The following is a 15303-nucleotide window of genomic DNA, read 5'->3' on the forward strand; positions in this document are numbered from 1 at the left end:
TGCTTTGTTTGATGTAATTGATCACTCTTCCCCTGCAAATCTCTACTCTCTGCTTCTATGACACTGCACTGTCTTGTTTCTCTAGCTGTTTTTTCCCTACCTTCTTAAGAAGGCATTATTCTGATTCTTAATTTCTGATGTTTTCCTGGGTTCCTCCTCAGCTTTTCTCACCCCACTAAAAATCTCAGTTGGGTCTCCAGCTAAGTGTTTTCTTTCTTTTTCTTTTTATTTATTTATTTATTTATTTTTTGAGACGGAGTCTCACACTGTCGCCCAGGCTGGACTGCAGTGGCGCAATCTCGACTCACTGCAAGCTCCACCTCCCGGGTTCACGCCATTCTCCTGCCTCAGCCTCCTGAGTAACTGGGACTACAGGCGCCCGCCACCACGCCTGGCTAATTTTTTCTATTTTTAGTAGAGATGGCGTTTCACTGTGTTAGCCAGGATGATCACAATCTCCTGACCTCGTGATCCGCCCACCTCAGCCTCCCAAAGGGCTGAGATTACAGGCGTGAGCCACCGCGCCCGGCTTAGCTAAGTGTTTTCTTTATCCTGCATAGTGTTTAGTTTTCTTAAAAAAATAGTTATTTACAGTCAAAACCTAAAAGATTTTACGTAAAACTCTACATTTCTGGCTTTTGGAAAATCTGAAGTTTTCTTTCAACCTTGGATATGTGTTTCCATTTGGCAGGACTTAATTAGAGGTGAATTGCAGCTACATTCTTTGGAATGGATATGGGTTCTCCAGTTCTTCACAGACATTAACATTCTCGTCTCTCCCAACAATATTTGTGCAGTTGTTCTCTTTCTTCCTTTCTTTCCTTTCTCCCCTCTCCTCCCCTCGCCGCTCCTCTCCTCTCCTCCCTTCTCCTCCCCTCTCTCTTTTCTCCTTTCTGATAGGGTCTGTCACCCAGGCTAGAATGCAGTGTCATGAACTTGGCTCACTGCAGCCTTAAGCAATCCTCCCACCTTAGCCTCCCAAGTAGCTGAGACCACAGCATGTGCCACCATGCCTGGTTCATTTTTTTTTTAATTTTGTTTTGAGACAGGGTCAGACTCTGTTGCCCAGGCTAAAGTACAGTGGCACAGTCTTGACTCACTGCAACCTCAGCTCCCCGGGCTCAGGCAATCCTCCTGCCTCAGCCCTCAAAACAGCTGGGTCTATAGGCCTGTGTCACACGCCTGGCTAATTTTTGTATTTTTTGTAGAGACAGGGTTTCGCCATGTTGCCCAGGCTGGTCTTGAACCCTTGGGCTTAAGCAATCCGCCTGCCTCCACCTCCCAGTGCTGGGATTACAGGCATGAGCCACTGCACCCGCCCTAATTAAAAACAATTTTTTTTTTTTGTAGAAATAGTGTCCCTTTGTTACCCAGGCTGATCTCAAACTCCTGGGCTCAAGCAATTCTCCAGCCTTGGCCTCCCAGCCTTGCAGTTTTTCTTATCCTTGGTCTGCTCTTCACATTCACTGGGTAATCTCCACTTTTACAGCTACCATTTAGTTGCTAATAACTATCAAAATCTATCTCCAAGCCGGACTTTTAGACTCATACATCGACCTCCTACTGAATGTCACTACTTAACATACTATAGGCAGCTCATTTTCGATATGGCTAAACTATTCCTCTTTCCCTCTGAACTCCAGGTTCTACTGATTTTTTATCCCCTAAGTGTTTCTGGCTTTGTCGTTTCCCTCCCATTATGATTTTTAAAACTTGATCTTAGCAAAAGGGCAATAAAAAATTCCATCACTATCTTTTGAATCGTATTGCTATAATTTAGGCCCTAATCATTGTGTTAGGATTCTTGGTTGCAAACAACAGGAATCATCTTTTGGCTAACTTTTTTTTTTTTTTTTCTTTGAGCCCCGAGTACGTTTAACCATTGAGGGCCAGGAAACTGACTTTCTTTTGGCTAACTTAAGCAGAAAGAAAATTTATTGGAAGGATATTGAATGGCTCAAAAAAGTAATGGGAATGTTAGAGAACTTGGTTTAAAGAATGGTATGAAATCAAAGGAGGGAAGACCAAAGAGAAGGTCAAGGTCACCACTGACCAGTCTATATAGGATGTTACAGTTGGACTCTAGTGTCTGCCATTGCCAAATATTTTCTAACTGGTTGGTCCTGGGTCTTTGCATTACTCCTGCAAAGTCAAGACTTCCCCAGCAGGAGTATCCACTTCAAGTAGCCTAGGTCATGTGCAGGCATACTTCTTTGCTGGGAAGGGGAGGAGGTGATTGAGCCCTATCTCCCCAGGCTCCATATGGGAAGATAAGATCCAGCTTTCCATGGAAAATATAGGAAGGGGCCTTTTGGTTGCTGAGCAGAAAAAAAAAAAAACCAGCAAATATTCACTATACAACTCCTTTCTGGTCTCTTATAAGAGCCTCCTAACTGCTTCTGTGTCCGTTTCCTCTCACCCCCTAAAGCCAGAATTAGCTAAACAACATGTAATTCTGATTACGTTATTCCATGTTTCAGTGGCTCCTAATCCACCTGTAAGAAAATGTCTTAAGGCCAGATGTGGTGGCTCAAGCCTGTAATCCCAGCACTTTGGGAGGCCGAGACGGGCGGATCACAAGGTCAGGAGATCGAGACCATCCTGGCTAACATGGTGAAACCCCGTCACTACTAAAAAATACAAAAAACTAGCCGGGCGAGGTGGTGGGCGCCTGTAGTCCCAGCTACTCGGGAGGCTGAGGCAGGAGAATGGCATAAACCCGGGAGGCGGAGCTTGCAGTGAGCTGAGATCCAGCCACTGCAGTCCAGCCTGGGCGACAGAGCGAGACTCTGTCTCAAAAAAAAAAAAAGAAAAAAAAAAAGAAAATGCCTTAATATGTTATTCAAGGCTCTCCACGCTCTGGCCCTTACCTATCCCTTCAACTTCGTCTCCATCCAGTTCCTTCTTTGCGATTTACACTTTAGCAAGGCTGAACTACAGAACTAGAGTTTCCTGTACATGTCTCATGCTGTTTCTCATTGCTATGCTTTGTTTTGCCTTCCCTCTTACTGTCCCTGTTGCCTGAATATCCCTTTCTTACAGCCCACCTTTCCCTTCCACTTGGTAACCTTTCTTCATTGTTTAAGAAACTACTTTCTTGGCTGGACGCAGTGGCTCACGCCTGTAATCCCAACGCTTTGGAAGGCTGAGGCGGGTGGAACACCTGAGGTCAGGAGTTCGAGACCAGCCTGGCCAACATGGTGAAACCTCATCTCTACTAAAAATACAGAAATTAGCTGGGCATGGTGGTGGACACCTGTAATTCCAGCTACTCAGGAGGCTGAGGCAGGAGAATCGCTTGAACCCAGGAGGCAGAGGTTGTGGTGAGCCAAGATCGTACCACTGCACTCCAGCCTAGGCAACAGAGTGAGACTTCTTCCCAAGAAAAAAAACCCGACAACATAAAAAAGAAACTACTAAGCCCCTGCTGGTCTTATTGAATGTATCACCTTGTATTATAATTGTTTTTATTTGTCACTATTGTCATACTGCCTACTCTTTACCAACTCTTCCCACATACATACACAAATGCACTCTTACTTACTGTGAGTTGAGGGTAGGGATTATGTCTTATTTGTTTTTGGATTCCTAATACTAGCAGATTACTTAGCATGTTACGTACTCAATACATATTGAAGTAATAAATTAAGAGGCATTTGATGTTGAACTTAGAGGATAGTAAGTAAGATTTTGGTAATGCAAAGAAAGAAAGATGTGTGTAATTTGAAGGCAGCAATATTAGGCTCAGTTTAGAAAAAACACGACAATAGTAATTTGTCTTTTTTTGGCTAGCAAGTATATGTAGACGAATAGTGGAAAATAAGACTGGAAAGATAAGATGTTGTCTTAAGTAATTGGGAGCCTTTGAAAATTTTCAAGCACGAGTCTGATTTGGCCATTCTGTGTTTTAGGATATTAATCTGGTTGCAGAATGGATTAGTAGGGTGAGTAGAGAGATTATTTATGAGGCTTTTCTCTTATACAAGCAACTACATAAGTAAGGGAGATGGCAGCAGAAATAGGAGTCAGATGTATGAATCCTAACTTGCCACTTAGTTTCATAGTCAAACATTCAACTCTCTAAGCCTCAGTTTTCTCATTATACACTAAGAAGGTTGACAGAGTCTTTGGCAGCTCCAAAATCTTTGTTATATATTGTAAGAGAATAAGTGACACTTGGCAAATGATTGGATGGTGGCTACAGGGGGAAGTTATAGAGACTGTTGAGGTTTTGAGCCACAGTAAATGGGAAAACAGTATTGCTGTTTACAGGAGTGGTAATTAGGTGTTTTTAGCGACAGTGGTAATGCTAGGATCTTTAGGAGATCTAAAGCAAGTTGATTTACCTAATTTGTGTCCTTAGAGTGTAAGAAAATAGGATTTCAATGTTGAGGATACTGTCAGAGAAAACTAATGATCAGGAGATAAGCCGCCCCCCCCCCTTTTTTTTTTTTCTTTTTTGAGACATTGTCTCACTCTGTTGCTCAGGCTGGAGTGCATTGGCATGATCTTGGCTCACTGCTGGATTCAAGCAATCCTCGTGCCTCACCCTCCCCAGTAGCTGGGACTACACGTGGGTGCCACCACTCCCAGCCAGTTTTTGTATTTTTAATAGAGATGGGGTTTCACTATGTTGGCCAAGCTGATCTCAAACTCCTGGCCTCGAGTGATCTGCCTACCTTGGCCTCCCAAAATGCTGAGATTACAGGTGTGAGCCACTGCACCTGGCCTTTTTTTGCTCTTTTTTTTTTTGGAGACAGAGTTTCACTCTGTCACCAGGCTGGAGTGCAGTGGCATGATCTCAGCTCACTGCAACCTCTGCCTCCTGGGTTCAAGTGACTCTCCTGCCTCAGCTTCCCAAGCAGCTGGGACTACAGGCGAATGCCGCCACGCCCAGTAATTTCTGTATTTTTAGTAGAGATGGAGTTTCACCATGTTGACCAGGATGGTCTAGATCTCTTGATCTCGTGGTCTGCCCACCTCGCTCTCCCAAAGTGCTGGGATTACAGGTGTGAGCCACTGCGCCTGGCATCTTTCTTAATTTTTTTTTTTTTTTTTAAAGAGACTAGGTCTTACTATAATGCCCAGGCTGGTCTCAAACTCCTGGGTACCAGCAATCTGCCCACCTCGGCCTCCCAAAGTGCTGGGATTGCAGGCATGAGCCACCACCACACCTGGCCAAATTGCTCTTTTTAATAACAGTGTACTTACTGGGCGTGATGGCTTACGCCTGTAATCCCAGCACTTTGGGAGGCTGGGGTGGGTGGATCACTTGAGGTCAGGAGTTCGAGACCAGCCTAGCCAACATAGTGAAACCCTGTCTCTACTAAAAATACAAAAATTAGCTGGGTGTGGTGGCAGGCGCCTGTAATCCCAGCTACTCGGGAGGCTGAGGCAAGAGAATCGCTTGAACATGGGAGGTGGAGGTTGCAGTGAGCCAAGATTGCACCACTACACTCCAGCCTGGGCAACAGAGTGAGGCTCTGTCTCAAAAAAGAAAAAAAAAAAAAAAAGTTTGGTGGATTTAAGCTTGCACACCGTCATTCTGGGGTTGACTAGTCTCACTGGGAACTAGAGTGATTTCAAGTGACATCGCAAAGTGGACACTGATTAAAAGGTCAAATGGGCTGAGTTTCAAGAAATGGGAGAACAGGAAACCGAGTTTAGAGGGTAAGGAGTGTTTGTTTCGAGGGGGCTAAGGGTTGGGAATTGTTAGAGGGCCCCAGGAATTACTGTCTAAAAAGTCATATTGGTATCGAAGGGTCGGAGTATCAAAAATGCGGCAGCCTTATGTGTTGTGGCAGAAAGAGTGCTTTAAAAGGCCCCATAGTCCAACTGGGCTGACTCCCACGATGGAGGGAAGAAGATTTGGCCCCTTTCATTAGGTAGTGGGATACAGTGTAGTCACTACAGGAGAGGGGTTGACAGGGCTGCTGGAAGGCCGGGGATTCAGAGGGAGGCGGAGCTGGCCTAGCGCGGAACCCTCCCTCCCAAGTTTATACTCTTTAGGGTGAAGAATACAGTGTGGATGGTAGGGAATTTAATCCCCAGGACTGGTTTCGCGTACTATGAGACTGTTCCTCTGGCCAGCCCCTTTTTTTCAAGCAAGCTGCAGGCTTCGCCTCGGCCCTAGAAACCGGATAGGCCTCTCCGTGCGCTCTCAACCTAACCTGCGGAGGAGGGGGAAGGGAGCTCCTCGTAGTCCCGCCCTTTGCGTTGCTTTGCGTCTTCTCGCCTTTGGTGACTGGCAGTGCACTCTAGCCAATGATGGCGCGGGGCGGGCAGGAGCATCAAGTTAGGTTGCACAGGAGGAGGGGGAACTGGTGCTGGAGAGACAGGGAGAGGGGCGAACCGGCCCCCCACAGCCGCTGCAGGTAAAGCCACCTCTCTCCTCCACTGGGGTGAGGCACGGCTCCTTTTCTCCTTCAGGGCTTGTCGGGCTTCTCAGCCTGCAGCTTCCGCCCTAACATTGCTCCTACCCCGGGCATCCACACCCCCCACCCCCCGCATCTTCCCGTCTTGGCCATCCCCACCCTGGAGGGCACCCCCGCTAGCTCCTTACCTCAAGTGCATGTACCTAATTTCCATTTTGGGGTCTCCAGTTACCAGAAATCTTCCGCCTCTGCTCTATGGACCTTACTGGCACCAACCCCGGCAGTATGAGCAGGTAATGTACCCGGGTCCCCCCCACCCCCACCCCAGTCGCGTTTTCCTCTCCATCAACCCCTCACTTCCTCACCTCGCCCTTTCCCTTTTTTCATTTGAGTACAGAGTCTCTGTAGTTTCTTCTTTACCCCCTGAAAATACATGTCTTTAGCTTTCGTAGTTGTCTATTTTGCTTTTCCGATTTATTAACAAGGTCTTACTTTACCAGCCTTATTTTCCCCCAAATGACCATACCCTTGATTGAGGTGTGAGTGCTTTCTCTTTCAGTAATTGGAAAACAAAAACAGAGTAGCCACACATTTGGCAGTGAGAATGGTGAAGATAGAGAAAATGGCCTAGGATCTTGATCTACTTAGGAAATCTGAGTGGCTCCAATTTGGTCCTATGTCTTTCCATCCTGATCCTTTACTGACCCTAAATTGTGATTGCATTCACTTTGGGTGTTTATTTTTCATTTCTGTATAAGATTTGAGACCCTTAGTGTCTCACAAATGTCTTCATGGTACAGTTTTAAAATACTTTCCTTTTAAAATTATGTTGGTGATTTTCATTTTAGCCGTTTGGATTATTTTATTTTCAAGATATTTCTCATTTAAATTAAGCTGCTTCTACCCATCTTATGTTTCAGTAACATGTACTTATGTCTCTCTGCAACTGATCTTGAAAGGATACAGTTTCCAACAACAAGATTTATACTTTGAAGTAAATAAAATAGTTTATTCTTTTCCGAACCTTTGAGCAGCTAGAGGTTAAGTGGTCATGAGTGGTACTTTCTAAAAGTGCACATTACAGAAAGAGGTCAGCATTGCTCAATACTGCATTCGTTCATTGTCTTCTAAGAGGTTGTCACTACAGAGAAATCTATAAGTGGGCAATAGATATCTGTAGCTCATTTTACATAATTTTATCTATTAGATGACTGAACTAATCTCTTCTAGTGTTTCTCATCCCTCATAAACAGTAAATTATGATAAACTCCTTTTGAGAGGCTATAGGAAATCTTATCCCATCCCAAAGATATTGGTAACTCTGCCAAGCCAGGAATGTTTCTTTCTCTGCCCCCTACTCCTCACATGTGTCTTTTACAGATCTTCACTGGCCAAGAAGGCTTTGTCCAGTGTTAATAAATATAAATAGCCTAAACAATGAGATGTAGTTTTTTCACTTGATAAATATAAAATTATAATGCTGAATGCACCTTTAAGAACTGCACATTTATCTCCACCCTCAGTTTCCACAAGCCCTTCTTAAGGACCTTAGTCTCCATCCCCTGGTTGAGAATCACTGCTCGGCCGGGCGCGGTGGCTCAAGCCTGTAATCCCAGCACTTTGGGAGGCCGAGACCGGCGGATCACGAGGTCAGGAGATCGAGACCATCCTGGCTAACCCAGTGAAACCCCGTCTCTACTAAAAAATACAAAAAACTAGCCGGGCGAGGCGGCGGGCGCCTGTAGTCCCAGCTACTCGGGAGGCTGAGGCAGGAGAATGGCGTGAACCCGGGAGGCGGAGCTTGCAGTGAGCTGAGATCCGGCCACTGCACTCCAGCCTGGGCGGCAGACCGAGACTCCGTCTCAAAAAAAAAAAAAAAGAAAAGAAAAGAGAATCACTGCTTTGTTGAAAGGTATGGACAGATCGAGACGGAAAAATATAGGGTAGAATTAAAACAAAATACTTTCTTATAGGACAGGCAGTTTATTATAGAAATGGGCAAGGTTGAGGAATAATGTAGAATAAGAATGAGAGACTTGGGACTCTAGATTTCCAAAAAAAATCAAGAACTGTATTAAAGGTGGTAAAGCTGCAGAAGAACATCAGTTTACCTGTCTCAAGGGGAAGCAGTAGTTTCACCTTCAAGAAGGAGATAAAATGAAGGGCTATGCTGGCATATATAATAAAGTATTTTTCTACAGGTTATTGGTTTGTTATTTGGCGATTCTAGATAGATGGCCTTGGATTTTAACCTTAACTGACTAGTTTGTTACTTTTCCCTTCCACTGCCATTCCTCACCCCCAACATGCCCTCCAAGATTTCTGTCATGATTCTGGTCATTAGTTTGTAATTATGGAAAGTGACTAAGTACGACCACTAAATTTTGTCTTTTCTTTTGAGCACATACATGTGTTTCTCTTTTGGGGGAATGGTGCGCCAAGACTGGCTTTTCATTCTTAATGTGATAAAAGTTGGTATGACTTATTTATCTAGGCAGTTACTTTGCCTTGAAACCCACTTAACATCTGTTCATTTTTGCTACTAGGGTTTGAATCAAGGAAAGAGAATTCATGAGATGGATGAGAGGATTCATGAGATGGATGAGCTTGGTAGAATAAATAAGCCATTTGTGGATATAGCCAGAGTAACCCACAAATAGTAGTAGAAGGAGGGTTAAAAAAAGTTAGATGTATGTTGGGAGAAGGTTTAATCTTGTAAGACTCAAGGACAGTTTAAAGATGGGAGCTAGAAAAGAAGTAGGAGACTAGGATAAAAATATGAGATGAATTGGGTCAGTATAGGTGAGATGATGGGACTGAGAAGTAATGATACTTGGTGGCAAGGTTTTTAAATTATTAGGCATAGACCGAAGTAGGAGAAGCAGAAATTTGGTTCGAAAATTGGGAAGGGAGAGATAAATGATAATGCATTGATCTTTAAAAAGCTTATACTAAGTAATATGGGGGTAAGGAGATTCATCAGAAACCATTAGCCTTGTTTCTCCTATTTAAAAAAAAAAAATCTAGGCCTAAAATTGGATCATTATGGGGGAAAGGAAGAGCATTAGAATTAACAAATAGCAAGGAATCATGGAAGTAACAAAATACTCCGTGGAAGAAGGAGCAGGCTATAAACTATTTGCAACATAAACTTCTATTTAGTAGAAACTTTCGGTGTGGTGGCTCAGGCCTATAATCCCAGCACTTTGGGATGCTGAGGTGGATGGATCACCTGAGGTCGGGAGTTTGAGACCAGCCTGACTAACATGGAGAAAATCTGTCTCTACTAAAAATACAAAATTAGCCGAGCGTGGTGACGCAGGCCTGTAATCCCACCTATTCGGGAGGCTGAGGCAGGAGAATCACTTGAACCCAGGAGGTGGAGGTTGCGGTGAACTGAGATCGCACCATTGCACTCCATCCTGGGCAACAGGAGCGAAACTCTGTCTTGAAAAAAAAAAGAAAAGAAACTTTCACTGTTGTTTTTATATTACTCTTAGCTGTAGATACTTTAACTTCTGATGGTGAATAGAGAATGAAAGATAATTGGTGCCAAAGTAGGTATACTGGAAAAAAGTTGATGATAATGGGGAGGAAATTTATTAATATCAAGTTATTGAGTAGGTTTTTGTTAAATCAGGAAACATTCATAACTTTTCCGATTGCCATTTTGAGTAATTTGGAGGCAAATATTAGATATGAGAGGCTGGAATGAGCTGATGGAATAGCCTAGCCAGGAATGGGAGATGGTATGGATCTTGGGTTGAGATATGAAAAGTATACAATTACTAAAGCAAGGAAGATCTTGTTTAACATTGTTGGAGCTACCATGTATACTTTGTAATTTTGACTCATGTGTTTATTCTCTTTGTGTTGGAGTATCTGATCTATTAACCCATATTATATTGTTTTATAATGATAAGTGAGATGGGTTGGAAAGGAAAAAAACATAGCATGGGGGGTTTTATGGAAAAGTCTCCTTCAGTCAGGACTGTGTCCCTGAAATTTCTTATCTGGTGTCTTCCAAAAGTTAGGAGAAATGGTCTTACCAAGCAAGACTTTCCTGTATTGTCAAATATTGTCATCATATACAAAGAACAGATATTTCTTTTCCATATATTTGGGTTATATGGTGACATACTTCCCTTTGATAGCTTTTCCTTTTTCCACTAGTTTCATGAACTTAAAACCCTAGGCATGGATTTTGTAAACCTACTTTCAGCCATTCATAAGACACGTTTTCAAGATAGGAAGCTTTTTACCATCTCATGTTAGAATCAAAGAAGACCATTTAGTTTCTGTGAGGATCAAATGGTTTACTCCAGATAATGCAAGCAAGTATAATTCATTAACTGTTTTTTGATTAGCTACTATATGTGCTATGTCCTGCTGGTTCTTTAGGGATCCACAGACAAATAAGACATAGTCCCCATCATCCAAGAACTTTCTCCTAGAGAAAGAGGAGCTGGGCCATGGTACAGGGTTGTGGAGAGTGTACATTGCATACATTCATAACCAACTTTTATATATTTAGTATGGCAATTTTCCAAGCATCTTGAGAAGTAGGCAACTTTTTACAATTTGCACAAAGTAACCATTTGGGCCTTCAGAGGATATAGACAGACTTAGGTCATTATAATAAAATATTAAATGTAAGTGCTTTAAATAAGGTATAAACAATGGTGTGGGTATTCAAGTCATCACAAGTTGCTCAGTTGTTAAAGGGTCAGAGGTTCAGGGCTCACTTAATGGATTCGAAGACCTTTGAGGTTTGGTAGGATTTTAGCTGCGAGAGATTATTGGCGTTGGGATGGAGAGGACGTGTTCCAGGCAGGAAGTACAGCATCATAAGCAAAGTCACACAGGTAGGAATCGCATTAAGGGAATTGTGTAGTCTAGTTGGACTGGAATGTAAGATACATATAAGAGATGGTAAGAGAGGAAGTTGGGAATGTAAATTGGAAACAAAATATGGAATCCTTTGCAATTGACATTTTTTATCTTAAATATGAGAAAGGTTTCTTGAGAGGGAACTTGAGAACAAAAACCCTATTATAGATTAATATGTTAACTATAATGAAGGTTGCAAAACTTCCTGGGTAAAATTGTATAATCAGCTTGGTGAGATTGTACTATGAGCCTTGGTTAAAGATGGTTATTTTTGCCAATAGTAAGTAAAAATATATAAAACACAAGAAATATTTATAAAATAGAATATATCCAGAAACCTTTATCTGTAGAGTCACTGTAATTCTTGTGTCATATTTTTGAGTTCTACTAACTTAAAAACTGAAAATAGAAGGTAAATGAATTTAAATTTTATCTTTACCAAAGAATAATAATCGTTAAACAGAGAGAGACAGCCATATGCTCTTGACAGACAGAATCTTTAAAGTTTGTAGGTGTAAGTGCCCAAGAGGGGGTTGTTGTTATTTTTCTCTTTTAGTTTTAGTTTTGAAGCAGAAATATGAGTGTTCTTTCTGCTGTATGTCCGTCCTCAGATTTCCTCACATTTCCCTCTTATATTCATGCTATTTGATATTAAGAAAGTACCTTAGAAGGAAAAATTTTCTGAGATCACCAACTTTGCTTATTTTTCATTTGTATTTGTATTCCTACAACAGGAGTTCCACCATCTTCCTCTGAAGACCTAGCCATCTTGCTCCATGAAGGTCAGGACAATCTGACATGCACTTGTTTCTTGCCTCTATACTTGAAGAGTAGTCCTCTTACATTGTGTACATTTTTTTCTTAATAGGGGAGGGGAGGGGAGAGCCAGTACCCCCCCTCCCCTTCCCTCCCTAGACCTTGGAGAAATACCCTCCATTACTTTCCCAAGATGGCAGACCCCATCATGGATCTGTTTGATGACCCAAATTTATTTGGCCTGGACTCTCTGACTGATGACAGCTTTAATCAGGTCACACAAGACCCCATTGAGGAAGCCCTTGGACTGCCAAGCTCTCTGGACTCCTTGGATCAGATGAACCAGGATGGTGGAGGTGGTGATGTGGGGAATTCATCAGCAAGTGAACTGGTCCCTCCACCAGAGGAAACAGCTCCCACAGAACTTCCCAAAGAATCCACAGCTCCAGCTCCAGAATCCATAACCTTGCATGATTATACCACTCAGCCTGCCAGCCAGGAGCAGCCAGCCCAACCTGTCTTACAGACATCGACGCCAACATCAGGACTTTTGCAGGTCTCCAAGAGCCAGGAGATCCTGAGCCAAGGGAATCCTTTCATGGGTGTCTCTGCCACAGCTGTCTCCTCCAGTAGTGCTGGAGGGCAGCCACCTCAGTCAGCCCCTAAGATTGTTATCCTTAAGGCCCCACCGAGCTCCTCAGTCACTGGTGCCCATGTGGCACAAATTCAGGCCCAAGGTATCACCAGCACAGCTCAGCCCCTGGTGGCAGGCACAGCCAATGGTGGAAAAGTCACTTTTACCAAAGTGCTAACCGGCACACCCCTTCGACCAGGTGTTTCCATTGTCTCTGGTAATACAGTGTTGGCCGCCAAGGTCCCTGGGAACCAGGCTGCTGTTCAGCGCATTGTCCAGCCCAGCCGACCAGTAAAGCAGCTGGTCCTCCAGCCAGTTAAGGGTCCAGCTCCTGCTGGAAACCCTGGGGCCACAGGGCCCCCACTGAAGCCTGCAGTTACACTGACCTCTACACCTACCCAGGTGACTTGAGTGAAAGGGGGAGGTGAATTTTGGTTTCATAGAGGGCCCAGCAACTCTTTGAGAGCGAGCGAGCGCATGAGAGCTTTCTCTGGGAAAGCCTATTTAAATTCCATCTTTGCTTTTTATTAGTTAGTGTGACAGCCACATACTTAGTACTTGCTAGGTGGAAGCAGTTAATGTTAACAAGTACTTGCTAGGTGGAAGCAGTTAATGTTAACATATTTTTTGAGCTCTTACTACATGTTTACATTGTACCTAGCTGGTGCTAAATAAGACAAACACAGTCCCTGTCCTTACAGAGCTCACCGTCTGCCAGGAAAGACAGATATTAAGCAACAGTTCACAATAATTGTGTGTTAAAGTTTTATGAGAAATATGGGATGCTATGGGAACAAAGAAACATCTTTGAAGAATTATCTTTATATTTGCAAGACTTGTAAGAGCTATTTATATCTTTCTTGTATTATTACTAAGATTGTCCCCTTCCTACTTTGCTCAGTGAAAGTGTTAGTTTCTAGTGTAAGAAGGTAGAGGCTCTAGCATCTGAATAAAGGGCCAAAAGAGTTGGTGGGGGTGGGGGCGCAGCATTGAGATAAGTAGGACTAGCCAGGCACAGTATCTCTCACCTGTGATCCCAGCTACTCAGGAGGCTGAGGCAGAAGGATTGCTTGAGGCCAGGAGTTCAAGACCAGCCTGGGCCACAGAGTGAGACCCCCGTCTTTAAAAAAAAAAGTAGGTCTAGTGGGAAGAAGCTACAAGGAGGCAGATTTCAATTCAATATAAGGAATTTTGTATTAATAGGTTTCCATAAATGAACTGCTGCATTAGAGGATAGCGTTTCATCAGGAGTTTTTAAAACATAGCTTGATACCTACTGAGCAGAAGCATTATAGAAAAGATTCTGTCAGGACAGCTGATAGTCCCAGCGCTTTGGGAGGCTGAGGCTGGAGGATCGCTTGAGGCCAGGAGTTCGAGACCAGCCTGGAAAACATAGACCTCATCTCTACAAAAAAAATAAATAAAAATTAGCTGGGCATGGTGGCATGCACCTATAGTACCAGCTACTCAGGAACCTGAAGTGGGAGGATCATTCGAGCCTAGGATTTCTGGGCTGTTGGTGTGCTATGCTAATCAGGTGTCTGCACTAAGTTTGACATCAATATGGTGACCTCCCAGGAGCAAGGGAAACAAGGTTGCCTAAGGAGGGATGAATTGGCCCAGGTTGGAAACGAGCAGGGCAGCACTCCCTTGCTGATCAGCAGTAGGGTTGTGCCTGTGAATAGCCAGTGCACTCTAGCTTGGGCAATACAGCGAGACCCTGTCTCTGAAAATAACAAAAAAGATTCTATCAAGACAGATAGGATGATGAACAAAGTGAATTGTACTGTGTCTTCTGACCCACAGTTTTTATGATTCTAGGATGAAGAAAACTGGTGTAAATATTTCAGAGTATACAATTCTTTAATGTTGTACTCCTCTTGCAATTTCTTTTCTTCACTTTAGGGTGAATCGAAACGCATCACCCTGGTCCTCCAGCAGCCACAGTCTGGAGGTCCCCAAGGACATCGGCATGTTGTGCTAGGGAGTCTACCAGGCAAGATAGTGTTACAGGGCAACCAGCTGGCAGCCCTGACTCAAGCCAAGAATGCCCAAGGGCAGCCTGCCAAGGTAGTAACTATCCAGCTGCAGGTGCAGCAGCCACAGCAAAAAATCCAGATTGTACCACAACCACCATCATCGCAGCCACAGCCCCAGCAGCCACCCTCAACCCAGCCAGTGACTCTGTCCTCTGTACAGCAGGCTCAGATAATGGGACCAGGACAAAGCCCAGGACAAAGACTTTCAGTACCAGTCAAGGTGGTACTGCAGCCGCAGGTGAGAGACTTACATAGTAAGGAAAAGAAAGAAAACAAAACTACTTAGTCCATTGCTGTTGCCCTCGGTAACCACTCTAGTTTTGTATCTCTGAACTGAGATGCAGACTTAATTCTTTCATCCCTGGAAACCTTATTTTAATTATATTATTAAAAGGTTAGAGAGGGATTGTTGGGTTTGGGATATGAGGTTATTTAGTATGTATTTTTGAATTGTTCCATTTACAGTCTTTTCCTAATATTATTGTGAAATGAAAATGATTTATGATATCCTTTAAATGATATTTCAGAAAGGATATAAAGAAATAAGTGATCAGTCCTCCTCCCACCCCCGCCACCCTTGCCCCCCTCTGCCCCCCAGGCAGATAAAAGG

General features: G+C 43.4%; 1 protein-coding gene across 9 annotated transcripts in view; it reads left to right on the plus strand.

Moving 5' to 3' along the window:
* LOC105496583 (chromodomain helicase DNA binding protein 8) overlaps window positions 1-15303 on the plus strand; it is a 68910-nt gene that overhangs the window by 12136 nt on the left and 41471 nt on the right. For 3 of the 9 annotated variants that reach the window (XM_071100481.1, XM_011767130.3, XM_071100480.1), the window contains exons 2-3: window positions 11999-13056; window positions 14560-14931. In XM_071100481.1, coding sequence (XP_070956582.1) covers window positions 12214-13056; window positions 14560-14931 — 1215 coding nt within the window. In that variant the 5' untranslated portion in view covers window positions 11999-12213. Of the gene's footprint in view, window positions 1-6272; window positions 6375-6425; window positions 6668-11998; window positions 13057-14559; window positions 14932-15303 lie in introns of those variants that run through there. The other 6 variants (XM_011767131.3, XM_011767138.3, XM_011767141.3 and 3 more) reach the window with 6 other exon arrangements.

The sequence above is a fragment of the Macaca nemestrina genome, chromosome 7, assembly GCF_043159975.1.
Source record: "Macaca nemestrina isolate mMacNem1 chromosome 7, mMacNem.hap1, whole genome shotgun sequence".
Taxonomy (NCBI): Eukaryota; Metazoa; Chordata; class Mammalia; order Primates; family Cercopithecidae; genus Macaca; species Macaca nemestrina.